Genomic DNA, 17,394 nt, shown 5'->3' with positions numbered 1-17,394 from the left:
AACAAGAACCAGGGAAGATTTGTGATATATAGTAATATGGTCAAAGTATATTTAAGAAAGATTGTGTTAGCCATGTTTGTAAGACAGGTTAAAGCAGGTCTGAGAAAGGAAAACTAGTCAGGGGAATACTATAGAAATGATTACTCAGAAGGCATGTGGTGGAAATGAAAGATATCAAAATCAAAAGGCCATCAGGTAGTGCCACATACCTAAGCACTTAGTTATTTGCTGGTCATAGCCAGGAAAAGATACATTTATGCTTCAAATAACATGGTTGGGTATTTGGTAGTGTTTTGACTTTGGTTATATATGTCTGTTTCCAGGCTCCGAAATATTCACTACCTCTTTAATACTGCCCTCTTCCTCATCGCCTGGCGCCTTCTTATTGCAAGATCTCAGGTGGCTCGGAATGTGTGGTTCTTCATCGTGAGCTTTTGTTACAAATTCCTCTCCTACTTTAGGGCGTCCAGCACACTCAAGGTCTGAGAACATTTGGCGATCTCCTTTTGTTTGGAACCTCTCAGATACCTCTAAAACAGCAACTGTGGTTCTCAAGATTAGGTAGTAACAAATATGTCCAAGTCATTACCTGTCACATGTGCTGTCATGTATTCATCCTTATTTCTTAACTATACATTTTTATTTCAGTGAGAGAAGGAAAGTCATATCCTAGCCTATAATCATACATATGTTAGGAAAAAATTGTTTCCTGATTGTTTCCTAACACTCTATTCTATGCTCTTGAATATAAAACACCAAAGTACACCCATCTTCCTATATTTAGCTTTTTCCTCCTTGAGAGGACTAATTTCAACTCAATAAACATGGAAGAACACATGGTAGAAGCTGAGATATGCTAAAGAAAGGCAGTTCTAACATTGGAACCATTCTAGTGTACTTAGTATAAAGATTTAAAATCAAGGTAAGTAGAGGAAGGAAGGTCTCAACATCTTCACAAATGCTGTTAGAGAAATAATTCTCCACCAAGGTTTCTGCTTTCTTTTTGTGTTATACCATGGAGTCTTGGTTGAGGGCTGGGGGAATTAGAAAAGTGGGTTCACATTTAACATTTTCCTTAACTATACCCACTTCTGAAACCTAAAAAAACCAAGAGGTGTAAATAATTATGTATAAAGTGAAGGCTCAAGTGTATTTTCATTGGGACTCTTTATTACGCTTTTAAGTAAAAATTAGTTCCCGTAATTTGAATTTGACATCGATTATTTCTAAATCTTTTGAATCACCAGTTTTCCTGATAACCTCCTAAGGGTTTCCCTCTTCTTCATGAAAGTCTCTAAATCCTTCATATTTAAGCTTATATTGCTCAGGCCTTGATTAGAGATTAGAGTGACTAATGTTAGAGGAAGGTCCTAGGCTAGAATCATGTAAAAACCCATTTCCCTGATCTTTGCCATTGAGGAAAGCAAAATTTCAAATAAAATTTTAAATGCTAGTTTTAGCTTTTTCTATAAGTGGGGAAGTTTACTCTTTCACCAGGATTTGCTAGTATCTGGATCACTCCAGTTGCAGAGTGTTACCTGTAGAATGTGCAGCAGAAGAGGACAGACTTCACTAAGTGACTCTAAGTTTAGAGAACAGGTGTTGTTTTGTTTGTTTAAAAATATTTTATGTATAATGCAAATGAGTGAGTAAAAAACTAATCTCAAAATCCTATATTAATAACTGTTATCCCAACCTTCCTCATATTTGCGAGACGAGTGCGCGTCGGACTGCAGCATTTCATGTTAAGAACATGGACTGTGACTCACATAGAGTACCCGGGGCCTAAGCAACTAAAAATCATCACAGCTACTCAGAAACTACATGAGCACAAAATGTTAACGACAGTTGTATTTATGCTCACTGAGATAACTGGTTAATACTCAGAAAGGCACACGAGGTGGCCGAAGTATACCAGGGCCGTGAGGATGACTTCTAGCCCAATATTACTTGAGATTTTTCTGATCCCCATAAAGGGCATTTGGGGCGGAACTCTTCTGGGCAGTGTCTTTCCCAATCTTATCTAAGTTCTGGGAACTACTTCCCAGGGCAGACAACCCAGTTCTGAAACAAAGTACCTGGTTATCTTCTGTTTGAGATGTCTGTATGACATGTTTGAGTTACACTGATTATGATACAAACTGTAGATAATGATAAAAATGAAATCAAGATACAATTCAACGAAATTGGACAAAACATTAATAGTTCTAAGAATTTACTATCTTTTGATTATTTTATGTTTCACCAATTCAATAAATTCCACTGATCAAGTATTTACATTTTGACTTGATTAAATGAAAATTTGAATTAAAAAATGGTTTCTAGTGTTTAACTGCTGACTACTGCAGTTGATCTCCCGCCTCCTCCCTAGAAAAATGATATAATCTAAAGAAACTACCAGTTGAATATAAATTAACACACACCCATAACACTTCATTTTTTTCAGACACCATTAATAGGGTTACACTTACATGTTGAAGCATGTTCTACCCGTGACATTAAAGACATGAATAAAGTTCTCTTGTGATGATTAAGCAGCTTGTGATGATTAAGCAGTAAAAGTAGGTATCTGCATGAAAGAAAATCCCTAGTTATTTTACATCAAGACCAAGTGACAATAATTTGAGTGCCTAATATATACACTCCAATGAGAAAGAAACTTCTACTTTTGGGAAGGGGACAGTGAGGACAAAGAAAAGGTTATGTTTAAAAAGAAGTTTTGGTAACCCCTATATTCTGCACCCATAAGATATATGATACAGTAACAAACATAACAGAGTTGAAGACAGTCACCACCTGAGGCAATTAATACTAGAAAAAGTTGAGGCAGATGAGCACACAAATCAGAAAAACATTTCTCACAATTTTATACTAACCTAACATCATCTGCAGTTAACAGCTCACTTTAATAAACTGATTTAGAATCTCAAGGTAAACACTGATCTGAGAAGGGCCTAATACCCAAATAGTGTGTTATCTCACAGTGAACATAACAATTAAAGTACGTCAGCCTAAAGCTTCCAAAAACATCAATAATTTTTAAAGTTCATGTGAATCACATGCAAATTTCCACACAGCTATTTTTCTCTGTAACTGCAAATCTAATAATTATATTCTGGGAAGATAAGCAACTGCCTAGAGTAAAAAGTAATGACTGTCCCATGTGCCCACACAGAGATATGGAAAAATGCTCACTGCCTAGATTACTTTTAAAAAATATTTTTAAAAATTACAAAATTGGGCTTCCCTGGTGGCGCAGTGGTTAAGAATCCGCCTGCCAATGCAGGGGACATGGGTTCGAGCCCTGGTCCGGGAAGATCCCACATGCCGCGGAGCAACTAAGCCCGTGCACCACAACTACTGAGCCTGCGCTCCAGAGCCCGTGAGCCACAACTACTGAAGCCCGTGTGCCTAGAGCCCGTGTTCTGCAACGAGAAGCCACCGCAATGAGACGCCCTCGCACTGCAACAAAGAGTAGCCCCCGCTCACCGCAACTAGAGAAAGCCCGAGTGCAGCAACAAAGACCCAAGGCAGCCAAAAATAAATAAATAAATTTAAATAATTTTTTTTTTTAATTACAAAATAAAATTAGAAATTGCTGTTTAGGATGTAACTGGCTTGAAAGACAGGAATGCCCTGTGAGGTGTAGATACAATTATGACAAAGGATACTTAACTGAAATTGAGTTTTAATAGCTAGAAACAGCTCTCTTAACACACAGGTAAACATTTTAGGTGTGTCCCTACTTTATTTGAAATAGCAGTTCCAAGCTGGAACTGTGAATCGGCTGGGGAGATGTGGGGTTGGGGAACTTTCATGAATCCTAGAAAAATATCTTAAAGAAATTAAAGGTAAGTATAATACAAGAAATCACCAAATTGACTTGCATAGTTGCTTGGAAACAATTTACAAAATATTCATTACATAATTATATGCCGTGTTGCTGAAGGTCTGCTTTAGTATGTAGCTTTCACCAATGTACACTTTCCCCCAACACCTTCTCATTCTGAGTTTTACCTTAACGTTATTACACAAATAGCATAAATGAGTTACGATTTTTGGAAGAATTATTCGTCTAATTTCTTTTGATAAATATCCAGCACAACTTGGGAGTTGCTGAAACAAAACTATTAAATGTTTTGCTGATTATAATCTTACAGGTTTATAAACTTGAGTCAACTGCTCAATTTTCATCACTCGTCCATTCATAACATGAAAAATCTAGAATAAATCCAATCTCATACAGCAATTTAGCTCCATCTGAAGCAAAGGAAATGTAACTGAGTGATAAAGATTGCTGTAGTTTTCCTAGAAGGAAAAAGAAACTGAAATATGAGGAACTGAGGCTTATTTGGGGGTACATGATCGTAAAGGGACAAAGAAGTTGTTGTACAATTTATTTTATTTAGAGTCCAAATGTTCAGGATTGAGACACTAAAGAGTGTTTTGTGGTTTTCTTCTCTTAAAACAACACAATAAAAAAACTACAAGAAAACCAAAAAATCCAAGGCAGTTTGTTTCCTACTCTTAATATAATGCTAAGTGATATTGTCACTAAAATATTTCAAAAGGGGTGGGGGGAACTACAATAAAGAAGTAACTTGGATATTACTCCAGGCATCATACCATAAGGCAGTGAACAAATAGTGATCTATTTGGACAGTGCTGACAAAAGGTGACTCACTTTGAAGGTTTGCTACAGCTCCAAACAGAAAGGGAGGAACTTAAGTACTAGGTTAAAGGGCATGATGAGATTTTAAAGATCCTAAGGCTCATGTTTAAGTAATTTTTGAACATTCAAAAATATGCATCTCGAACTGAAGTTTAAGATTCAAAATTTTAAATTTTGAAGCAAGGGGGCTGCATATAAATTTACTTTTTGTTACTTGAATTACTAACCTAAGACATAAAAAGACAATGCATAACATATGTCTACTTATACCATTAAAAAATTAGGAGATCTTAGTCATTCCTTTATGAATTCCAAAGTTAAGTTAGTATTAAAGATTGTAAACTTTGTCTGCATTAGTAAATTATTTATTATAAAAATTCAGTGCTTTATATCATAAAATGTATATGAGAAAAATGTAGTTATTAATCACCTAAGTTGAGAATTAGAAATAATTTTTATTTCTCATATTGAGTTAAGCTTTTACCAAGAGGTAGTCTGAGGTGTACAAATACTGTAGCAGAGAATTATTCACCTAAACGTTTCATCTCCTTTTATAGGCCAATATATGCAAACACAGTTTAAAAAAAAACACATTTCACATAATTTGAGATCTCAACTCTTAAAAATATTTAGGATGGAATATGTATACATATATATTATGAATGCCCTAATAAAATAAAGAGGATTGAGTAATAAAGTTGGGTATCCTACTGGAGGCACCCCAGGCACACACCAAGGCTACCTAATAGGCCAGTACACTGTTCTCTGCAACAGAAAAGAAACACTTGGTGAGGTCAAAAACTCCTAATAAATCCTAACATGCAAGTATACTTCATCATTCATCATACAAAGGGCTGGTCAGAATCTTAATACTTTGATTGCCCAAAATCTGACCCTATTTGAGGAGTTTCAGGTGGAAACCTTTTTTAACTTTTAAAATGGAAATCAATGGCAAAGTAGGATTGTGCTTCAAAGAAATTCCTTTTATAGTCAGTTTTAATGGGACGGATTAATTCCATTAAAATTTTAATATGGTATTTGGAAAACACGGAAACAATTAAAAATCATATATAAGTACCAGAATAATTTTTAAAATCCTTCTTAAAGATACTTAACTGTTACAATCCTAACTGAAAGAAAATAATTCTAAATCAATATTCTTCCTCCTATTTTAAAAAAACCCCTGAAACCTAATTGAACTTTCTGACAAGCAGATTCACAGAACCGACATTCAGTCTAAAACAGCTAAAATTTTAATTCTCTCTTATTAAAATTCCTTTTCCTAGTCTACCTTCATTGGAAATAATATCTGAAGAAAAGAAATCAGAAATACGGAGACAGCCATTCATTATTTGGAATTTTCTGAATTCAAAACCTTTCAAAGCATGTTTGTTACCTATACTAATCAGTTAATTTAATGGCTCAATGATAAACTGTATATCTTAAACAATGATACTTGTTATTATCTGCAAAATACCATTCCACATAAGCTTGAATGAAAAGTAGTTTTATCAGTATTTCTCCTTCTCTCCATTACATTATCTGCCCCAACTGTTTGACTTTTCTTTTACCTTTTAAAAGAATGCAATTTGAAAAACTCTAACTTGTGATGCCCTGTTCTCAAAAAACCACCATTTTAAATCTTGTCTTTTAATCTTGGCCTTGTTACTTACCTGGAATTTTGTCTCCCCATTTCCCTAAATGACTTAAACCATGAGGACTGGTTGATGATTCTTCTACTATCATTACGTATTACAAAAGGAAAAATGATATTGGCACACATATGCCAAATTTAGTTTTTAACAGCACCTGAGTGATATACCCCTTTCATTATTTTCAATCTTTTATAGTCTATAAATTTAAAATCAATCCTTAAATAGTAAGAAAGCTAGACCAACACAATCTAATACAAAATCAATCACATTCAGGACATTCTGAATGCAGACAGTTCTTTCATAATACAGTTTTACAGTTTAACGGACATTGTTTAATATTATAATCTCTCAGATCTGACATTATCTTGTCTTACTTAAATATTTGCCTCATACTTCTATTTTATTTAAAGTTACCCTGTTGCCAACTCACCATAACACATATAAAATATGCTACTTATCCTCTTAATCTTTTACAGACTGGTAATTTTCATCATTAGTAGTGGATCTTTTTATTACTCACCCCCTGCTCCCAAAGTATACCAATAATAAGGATCAGATTAGGAAACTTAGCATCTTTTTTAAACATGTGCTTTCTTCTCCCTGTATAAGTGCCCACTATATAATTTGTGAATGATACCTCTGTTACATATTATAGCATCTATGTACCTGCCCCTGTAAGAATTCACCTTAGTCTTTCATGACCCTGCCCTGATCAGAAAAGTCAATCGCCAGAGTTTAAAGAAAAGCAGTAACCGTCCTAATACTGAATTGTTGGATAAATGGTCTTGTCGTCATGGCTTAACAGTCATATGGCTATAACACAGGGACCCCTCCCTCTCTTCCTTTATTAACAATGGGACCTGACCACACTTTTTAAAGTCTAGACTAGTTTTCCACATGTTTTACATATTTTATTCTGACATCATATCTTTTAAAAACAAACAGATGCAAACATTTGCACTTATCAATGCCATTTTCTTTAGATGTGGTTTGACTTCTTCCTTCAGGCTCTTTGTCATCAAGAAGCAAGGTTTGATTTCGATACTGCCGTTTGCTATGAAAATATCAGAAGGGGTCATCTTCAACGCAATATTCCAGTGGGCTTATTCACTGATTAGATTAGCTGCATAATTTCTTCTAGGACATTTGTAAGAGACACAACACATATAGGATTTCAGTTTGGGTTTTTTTCTTTTTTTTTTTCCCCCTAGGGTGATTCCTGCTTCTCATTCATATTTTCTTTGAATATATTGCACAATATTTTATTATTAAAAAAGGTTTTACGTCTCAGGCAAAAAGTTTTTCTCCTTTACTTGGGAGGTGCTAATGTGTATTATTTTCTAAAAGAGGTAAGTGGTTGTCTGTGTGGCCATCTTCAAAGGGAACCTAGGGAGGAACAAAAAGACCAAAGCATTAGTTTTATTCCTTACACTATTTCCTCTAAACACAACACTTTATTTTGGGCAATTTCTTTCTAGGCGCCAAGAGCTACTATTTAGATATATGATACTATACTATCATAGTATCAATGATACTATGACTTAGAGATCAGCACCATTTATACTACACCACTTACAGAACTGACGGGTTTGTAGGCTCCAAGTCTGAAACGACAGTAAATTATTTCGACTATAAATTTTCCAATTCCATGTAACATGCCTGTAATAAAAAATAAGTTTATGTTTTTAATTAAATTATGCTTTTAATGAAATTTCTTCCTAAGTTATTCATTTCCTAATTTTGTAAGTAAGAATAAAAAACTATTATAAAGGAATAGATAAGGAAACAGTTTGCTTTATTCACTTCCACAGTCAAAAATATCAAGACAATTGAATTTTAAAATAAATGAATTTCTTTTCAAAATCACAAAGCCACATAATTCATGACCTTGACAAAGCAATCTTTTCAAAGGTGCTTAATATGTCTCACACCCACACAATTTTGAAAAATAAATACTACTAGCACCACAAATTTAAATGAATCTAAATAAAGCAGTAACAAAAACTTTCATAAGAAAATCTATTCATCCATTTTAAAAATATAATTCAAACTATATAAACTCCATGTAATATTAAATAGAGGTTAGGATAAAAAAGGAACTGTTTCCTTTCTTTATCTATTATACTTAACTCTCAAATTTTCATAATTACAATTCTGCAAGTTATCTTTGAGAGAATCCCATAATCTTAGGGCCAAAAGACCAAAAGTCATAAAAACATTACTGACTAAAAAATTTGTTTTCACATATTTCATAGTTCAACATACCATAAGATACAATTTTACATTGTGTACAGTTAAAAATACCTTAACTGAAAAAGAAAATTTACATTCAAAGTATCTACTATTTCTAGGCATTTTCTCATCTAATCCTACAACACACTTGCAAGTTAGGTATTATTATTCTCATTTTTATATAGAGAAAACAATTTCAGAAAATTTAGGTGACCTACACAAGGCTATCACCATGTAAATGACAGAACTTGGGTCCAATTCTAGGCTCTCTCTAGCACACTAAGTAATCTCCCGTAAATCACTGAATGCAGTGAACTGAGTTATGTGCAACGCTTAATCAATACAATTTTTGAGGTTTGAAATTAAATCTTAAAGAAAAAGTTCTTTAAGTATCAAAACATGAGAATGTGTATATTTCTTTCCCCTTTTAAGTAAAAGCATCTTGATTTTTACTGTTAGCAGAACTTTTAGAAATTAGACAAAAAAAGGAATGAATCTTAACCTGTTGTTGAAAAGATTCCTCCAACTATACCGCAAAGCCTTACAAAAAACTGCCAGAATGGCATATGCTCCTCAGTAACTGTCACCATAAGAGAGCTGAGATCATATTTCATAAAAATCCCAGAGACTCCATGGCTGCCTGCAGCATGGTTAATGACACGTTCCTAAAGGAAGGCAAAAGGAAGGGGAGAGATAGGAGGAAGAGACAAACAGGATTCACATCATTAGGTTACTTGTATACAGTCAATATGAAGCCCTCCAGCCCTCCTGAACAAGAGGGACAACCAAATCTCTTTACGAATTGTCCTACTAGACCAAGCTCTCCAGAAATAGCAAATTATTCTGTATTCTTTGTATGGTTAGCTTTTGAAGCAATCAAAAGAACAGAATCATTTTTTACTATTTTCTCAAAAAGGTCACTTTACATACTACAAGGTTTCTACTAAACTCAAGAGTTTATATGGCACATTCTTCATTGACCAAATCAATGAAAACTACATTCCTATTTTGACATACTTTTTGTATTATTCCTTTGCTAAGAATTTACAAAATAATTCTATCTACTTCCTGTCATTTGAACGATAAGATTTAAAACCAATTTCAATTTGTTGTTCTTTTTAAACTATATGAGATAGAGTACAGGAAGAAAACATAATACATTAATTTGAAAGATATCAATATCTGAGCTACTGGTTCAGTTTTTAAAGGAATTTTTTTCTTGAAAGGAGTGTAACTAAAATTATAAACCTACCACAGTGTGCACACTGAGTGAGAATATATTGTTTCATTCCATCCTGTTTACACTTCAAAACTCAAGTTTGCAAATTTCTAATAAATTTCTATTACAGCATGAAACAACTATGCTACCACAGTGCTTTGTCATGATTTTTGTGTCAGGCCCTACCTGTTTTTACTAAGCTGTAACTAAACTGCAAGCTTTAGGAAGACAAGTAACACGGGAAATTAAAACAATTTCATGTGGGCATTACAAAACCTCTTTGCTTATTAGCACAACAGAGCCTTATAAGCCATTGATCAAGTTTCCAATATAAAGTGACTTCATCTTAAAGTTCTGATAAGTTCAATATTTTGCCGAAATTATAAATATATTGTCACCACCTACGTGAGTGGATATTGTTTTAGGGATCATGGTGTCTACATAACGAAAGACTCATAATGATTCACTTTTGGTCTAGGAACAATGAAGGTCAGCCCTGTCCTTCTCATCCTCCACTCTACCAACTCCAGTTATTCCTTTTTTTTTTTTTAAAGTGAAATACAACTACTGTAGTTGTCCTGTCAGTACTAACACACCCCACAAAGGTCAAATGCTCTGGGATTCTATTTATTTTTCTTGTTGATTTACTTTTGTTATTTAAAATACATCCTGGAGATAATTTCATATCAGTATATAGATATCTTTCTCTCTCTCTTTTTTAAAGTTGCATGTTCCTCCATTGTGTCGATGTATCACTTGGGTTGTTTCCAGTCTTCTGCCAATACAAGTAACGAAACGAATAGTCTCATACACAACATCACTTTTTTTCCACCGTATCTTTGGATTCAATTTCTAGAAGTGGGATTGCTGGGTCAAAAGGTAAATGCATATGTCATTTTGCAGATATCGCCAAACTCCCTTCCAAGAGACTATGCCATTTTGCACTTCCTTAGCAATGTATGCATGCCTGTTTTCCCCAAAGCCGTGCTGCTGTGTAGACTGCCTGACCTTCAGGTGTTGCCAACCTTAGTGAGAAATGGTATCTCCCCACCCATAAAGAAATGTTAAAAAGCACAATATATACTTGTAGACACTTTACCTAGTTTCTCTTTCTGTATGTGAGCGTGCGCGTGCACACACACACACACGGAGTTACACGTACTTGATTTTTCCTCCTGAACCATTTGAGAAGTTATAAACACGTGACACTTCACTCCTAAAAACTTTAGTATTTAGTTTTCCAAGAATAAGGAAAACTCTACAATTACAGAGGACATAGTCAACATAAGTTATAAGACTATCAAAGGAAAATTTCATATGGAGGAAAGCAAATTTTTAAAAGCACTTAAATTTTGGAATTCTTCTGGATACTAGTATTTGAATATTCACCATTCTTGAACACAATAAGAAAACATAGCTTATAAAAATAAAAAATTAACAACAAAAAGAATGAAAGAAAGAAAGAAAACATGGCCCCACAGTAGGTGAGAAATCTGTTAAACTGCCCAATTCCAAAATTCTGCTTCTCACTGTCAATATTTACTTATAAGGCCACTCCACCCTAAGGTTACAGAAGGTTTGTCCTCTCAGTTAGATGAATATGAAGCCCTAACTTAGGAAGGCAAACCCTCTAAATCTGCTATCTGAGTCACAATAACCATGCGTGTCCCAGGGTAGATACATTAATTAAAAAATAAATAACAGAGAAATCAGAAAATCTGCTGGCAGATTAAAAAAACTGCTTATACCAATACACGGGAAAACATTAAATATTAAGATATTAAGAGTAAAATAATTAATATCATAGTTTAATAATTTTTTACTAATTGAAAACATTCCAGATTTTTAAAATCTACTTCTTTTCTTACTCTAAAACATACTTAATACCCATTTCTGATATTTTATTGACTTAAAATAAAATGTCAATGCATTTCAAATTTTAAATGGAGGAGGGCATTACCTGAAACTCCAAACTAATTTTGTAGAGAGACTATAAAATGCTTTAAATAAATAATTTTACCAGTTGGATTCAACTTACCCTTTCTGTCACAGAAAACTGATGGGTGTCTGCTGAAATTTTATACGTATGTAGTTTTGTTGGCACGATTGTAATAAAATATTGGAACATCTGGTTGTCTAGAATAAAAACAAAATGTAGTTTTTTTCATCAATCCAGTAGCAATGAAACTACCGCCAAATACATCAGCCTTCCATTAAATACATCTAATCTGAAATTTAATGCTACTTATAACTTAATGTCTAACAAAAAAATATTATAAAAGAATCAATGAAAGCAATATATTCACACTTGGTAAAACAAGTTCTCAGTAAGCATAAAATAGTCACACAGGGCTTTCCTGGTGGCGCAGTGGTTGAGAATCTGCCTGCCAATGCAGGGGACACGGGTTCGAGCCCTGGTCTGGGAAGATCCCACATGCCGCGGAGCAGCTGGGCCCGTGAGCCACAATTACTGAGCCTGTGCGTCTGGAGCTTGTGCTCTGCAACAAAAGAGGCTGCGATAGTGAGAGGCCCGTGCACCGCGATGAAGAGTGGCCCCCGCTTGCCACAACTAGAGAAAGCCCTCGCACAGAAAAGAAGACCCAACACAGCCATAAATAAATAAATAAAAACACTTAAAAAAAAAAAAAGTTTAAAAAAAAAAAAGAATAGTCACACAGACACACACACACATCTATTAGAAGATGTCAAAAAAGATGAGCTAGTGATCTAGTTAGATATCCTTTATAATCATTATCATCTTTTTATAAAATATGGAAAATAAAAGCATTTCTTTAGAGTACAGAAACTAATAAAAATAAAGTTATAATAGCATAACCACCACAAGACACATTTTCAGTTTCTACTAATATCTGAAGAGAAATAAATAAACCAAAACTGAATTAGCTATTGGATATATAAACCAAGATGTAGCCTTTGGATAAATATGAAGAATCAATACCACAGTAGGAAAATAAGCAAAGAAACTACTCAATGATGGCCTGGGGTTACTATGTAATCAAAATGATCATATTTATATAGTCATTAGGCATTTCTAGGTTTAATACAAGTCATAAACACCAGTATGTTACTAATTATTAATTAATTTTAAACAATTAACAGTTCACATAATACAAAACATGTTAATTCTCTAGGTCTACATTCTAGAAAATTTAGAACTAGATATATCTATCTATAGTTTCAGCTAGGTAAGTGAATAGGGCCTCATTACATTTGCGATGTACTTCACGTCACATGGTGATAATTGTCTATGATAACTGAGTACATGAATAAAATATATCAGTTTTAAATGTATGGTTTGATAAATTTTGACAAACGTTTTTATCCATACGATCACCACCACCATCAAAATATAAAACATTTTAATCACCCCAAAAAGTTCCTTTGAACCCCTTTTCAGTCAATCCCTTCTACCTCTGGTCCTAGGCCAACCACTAATCTACCTTCTATCGTTACAGACTAGTTTTGCCTATTCTAGAATTGCATATAAATGGAGGTATACAGTATGTATTTTCATGTGTCTAGCATGAATTAATTTTTATTTTTATTTCCATCAGTTCAATTTCTCTGTCTCTTATCTCAGTGTAATTCAGAATAGTAGAGGGAAAGGTAAAATTGTAGATAGAAGGGAGAGGTAAGAGTAATGGTCTCTTCAACACTAACATTAAACAAGTTTCTAACAAAATAAAGCAAAGCCTGTTTCAACTTCACCATTTCTTATTTCACCTACCACTATAACTACCACTTGTACCACTATAACTTTCAAAAACATAAAACAGTTTTTGGCCAGTTCTATTATTAATTTCAACTTAAATCTAAATGTTACCACAGATAATATTAGAGCAAAAGTGTGTCAACTTTGTCCACCACTAATAAGTGGCTTATCAATCGTGGACGATCTTTCATCCTTTGAGTTGTTCTCTGATGTAAACTGAACTGCTCAATCTGTGCTTATTTTTAAGGTGTTTTACAAATATCTCTATTACGTCATAAACAAAAATAACAAGCTGAACGTGATCGGAGAAGAAGGTGTTCAAGTATGAAGTATTTATGAAAAAAAAGATGAAATTGAGAGTGGTGAGGTTATAACCAATGCTGTACACATGGGTGGGATAATTAGACTTGAGGGAAAAAATGAGAGACAAAGGAAATCTCACCACGTGAGGAATGAAGTCCAATGCAATGAATAGTAGCCAATGCGGGTCAAAGAAACATGACAGGGAAAATTGGAAACCTTTTAAGCTATGGAGAGAGAACTGCTGAAGACCTATTTGTCTAATATATAAGTCTGTTAGATAACTTAATGGCCAGGCAGGGGGAAAATGCTGTTGCATTAGATTTTGCTGCAAGCCACAAATTGTTCCAAAGGTTATAGGTCTGTCCAAATCTGCACAGCATTAAAGATGTCACTGCTAAGTAATCCCCTCAAAATTCCTACATGAAGGAGGGGGTAGTTACCTGAATCCAACAGATCTGTAATGCTGAATTTTTTCTTTTTCGAAAAAGAGGCCCAATAGAACATATATTAGGAAGGAGAAGAGTATACCTGCTTTAAAGCTTTGAATAACCTACTGACATTCATCTCATGCCATTTTATAAAATAACTCTAAACACCTCTTAGTCTACCTGAACATGTAAATTTAAAGTCTTTTGAAAATTAATCTGTTCATATTTAGATCTGCTTCTTTACAAAAATGTATAGTTCATTTTAGCATCTTGAAACAAAGTATTAACCAACATGTTTTCAACTGAGCATCTCTTGTAATATTTAATGTATTTTGGTGTAGAATGAACACATAAAGATGAGATTACACAGAACAAAGCTTATAATTCTCAGAATGTTTCTACTCACACATTTCCAAATTTAGTACACTCAAGCTTCCTTGAGTGAAACATTCCCACACAAACATAAAATACTCATGAATTCTAAATAAAACATCTTTAATGTATCTGATTACAACACTATGCTAAAAGAGTAAACTACTGAAAAGAACATTAATAAATCTATTTGAATTAATAAAAAATGAAATCCTTAATTACTGTTTTGCAAAGGCTAGAATTCCTAGTGGCACAGGAAGCTTTAGACGTCCTTAAGGCATATCATATGACTATTTAAGAAGAAAGGCAACCAAAAATCTTCAAAAAACATGAGAACAGATAACTTACTACAAAATTAAGGAAATAATCCATCCATATTTGCATAAACTGACATTTTAAATGGAATAGATGGTTGAAACAAACAGTAATAAAAGGTATCTGTACTACTTCTGACTGTGTTAATACCAAACCATTCTAGAAAAACTCTAGGTTTCTGATGTTTGTAAAATTCTCTAGAGAGGTTTCTGATATGGTAAATACAGTATAGATTTTAGAACTTTGAACTTACACAAAGAAGAAAATTCTTCTTATAATGTTCAAACTTTCTTTTGTTCTTATTCTTTCTTTGTTGAATATGGAAAAGCAGTTATGCCCTCTTAACACATTAACCTTTCATATATTTAGAGCTTTTAAATTCTACTCCTTCTCCTGATTACTTCTGACTAATTTCTTATTCTGTTCCATGGCTCATTTTTTACCATTTAAAATTCGTCCACTACTAGAACAAATTCTCTTACACACATCTCCACTTGAAGATGATCAGCCATTTAAACCACTTCAAGATTTATCTGTTTATCTGTTACAAGGGGGTTAGGAAGAGGATTATTTAAAATGTATTAATATCAAAGTTATAAGAACAATTTGCCTACATGCAAATTCCAACAGTAATTATTAAATACTTACGATCTAATGCAATTTTTTCAGTTCCATCTAAAGGATTAATAATTCCTGGAACAAGCTCTCCAAAAGACAAATGATCTATTCTGTGAGAAAAATTGTAAGCTAAGAGGCAAAAAAAACCAATTAAGTAGAGAAATTAAATTATTCAAAACTACATGTTACAGATTAGTTCACATTCTTACCTATTCTCAAATGAAAATATCTAAAATCTGCTGGTATAATAATATAGTATTTAAAACCATATTATTTTGAGAAAAATGCATGCAAATATGTGGGAATTATATGTATAGAGGTAAACACATTCTGATAAAATGCTATATCGCAAATTTCATAATTATATACGAAGTAATATCGAAGAAATAATATGACATCTAATTCTGATAAACAAAAAAATAAGTCTTTTCTAGTCCAAATCATCATATAGAAACAGGATTGTGTTGTTAGAAGAACTGAGATGATGTCCATGAAACTGATCAGATATATTTTTAATACACACTATTGCTTTAGCACATTTCTGTAACTAAACTTGTTTATTATGGAATTTATTATTTGTTTTTGTTTTCTAAAGGAGACTTTAAAAACTAAGTTTTATGATAATCATTACACAAAACTAACTTGAATACTTTATATATGTGTGTAAATGTCCATATTTAAATTTACATATTGAAACAAGCTTCAAATATATTCTCTTCACTATCTGTAAAAACTAGCAGAAAAAAAAATAGCAGAAATGTGTACTAAGTGATATAAAGCACACCAAGGCTGTTTTTCCCTACCTCAGCAACTTCTGAGCTATGACTAAAAAGAAATATAGGTAGCTTAAAGACAAGAGAAAATGGATTAGTCAATAAGTTAGATCATTTATTTTCTCCTTTAGATATCTTCTTTCGGCATACCCCACTTCCAAAGCCCTACCTTGCACCTGCACTAAAAATTAAAAAACACACTTTTTTTGCAAGGACATCTTCACAGAAAGAAATTTCAGAAACTGCTTACAGTCGTGGCTGACAAGTGCTGCCAAGTGTGCATGACCTCGGGGATGTGGAATTGCCCTGAAAGGAGGAAAAAAAGATTAAAGTAATAACATTTAAATACATAACTAATTAAAATCATAAAGGGGATCTTTCCTAAGTTATATAATTTTCTTAGTATAAAATAATATAACAACATACTTGGCCCATGATTTAAGTAGGTAAATCTCATCTCAGTAATGCAATAAACTGGGGGTTGGCAAACGTTTTCTGTAAAGAGTCAGACAGTAAATATTTCAGGTTTTGTGGGCCAAGATGCAAAACTGAAGATATTATGTAGTTACATAACAAGAGAGAAAACAAATTTTCACAAACTTGTTAATGAAATTCAAATTATAATAGTAGTAATTGAGTACTTTTTTGGAATCCAGGTATTTTTGCTGGGAGATAACATTTTGCTTTACTGGGGTTTAGAGTTGACATTCTCTATTTTCAAAATCCCAGATAGGATAAGGATAGGATACAAACCAAATGCTTTTCCATTTGGCCTCTCTTATTGATAATATGAGTTATCACATGGAGAGGTAAGTGAAATTGAGAACAAAGGCCAAAATATAGAAGTTCTTACAATATCTGTCAACGTTTCCCTCTTTCAGTTAGTTTTGGAGTAGGATATTGTTTGTATCCAGAAGTGCAATAAAACCTTCTAAATTTCTTTGAGCCAACTATTATTTGTTGACTATATGATACCAAGAAATTCTAAGGTTCCCATCTACAGGTTGGGGATGGAGAGAATAGGTCCTGGCAACAGCAACAAAACAACAAAACATGAAAGTTAAGAAGAGTGGG

General features: G+C 33.4%; 2 protein-coding genes across 5 annotated transcripts in view; one reads left to right on the top strand and one right to left on the bottom strand.

Moving 5' to 3' along the window:
- FAR2 (fatty acyl-CoA reductase 2) overlaps nucleotides 1-588 on the top strand; it is a 171,187-nt gene extending 170,599 nt beyond the window's left edge. For both annotated transcript variants that reach the window (XM_061204722.1, XM_061204723.1), the window contains exon 12: nucleotides 324-588. In XM_061204722.1, coding sequence (XP_061060705.1) covers nucleotides 324-486 — 163 coding nt within the window. In that variant the 3' untranslated portion in view covers nucleotides 487-588. The remainder of the gene's footprint in view (nucleotides 1-323) is intronic.
- A 6,628-nt stretch (nucleotides 589-7,216) lies between these two features.
- Nucleotides 7,217-17,394, bottom strand: part of ERGIC2 (ERGIC and golgi 2) — a 35,409-nt gene continuing 25,231 nt past the window's right edge. For all 3 annotated transcript variants that reach the window (XM_061204657.1, XM_061204656.1, XM_061204658.1), the window contains 6 exons: nucleotides 16,571-16,626; nucleotides 15,578-15,676; nucleotides 11,817-11,914; nucleotides 9,062-9,224; nucleotides 7,904-7,986; nucleotides 7,217-7,713 (listed from right to left, as the gene is read on the bottom strand). In XM_061204657.1, coding sequence (XP_061060640.1) covers nucleotides 7,651-7,713; nucleotides 7,904-7,986; nucleotides 9,062-9,224; nucleotides 11,817-11,914; nucleotides 15,578-15,676; nucleotides 16,571-16,626 — 562 coding nt within the window. In that variant the 3' untranslated portion in view covers nucleotides 7,217-7,650. The remainder of the gene's footprint in view (nucleotides 7,714-7,903; nucleotides 7,987-9,061; nucleotides 9,225-11,816; nucleotides 11,915-15,577; nucleotides 15,677-16,570; nucleotides 16,627-17,394) is intronic.

This window comes from Eubalaena glacialis, chromosome 11 (genome assembly GCF_028564815.1).
Source record: "Eubalaena glacialis isolate mEubGla1 chromosome 11, mEubGla1.1.hap2.+ XY, whole genome shotgun sequence".
In the NCBI taxonomy this organism is placed as follows: Eukaryota; Metazoa; Chordata; class Mammalia; order Artiodactyla; family Balaenidae; genus Eubalaena; species Eubalaena glacialis.
The sequence above is the reverse complement of the archived record's forward strand: the minus strand, read 5'-3'. Positions and strand labels throughout refer to the sequence as shown.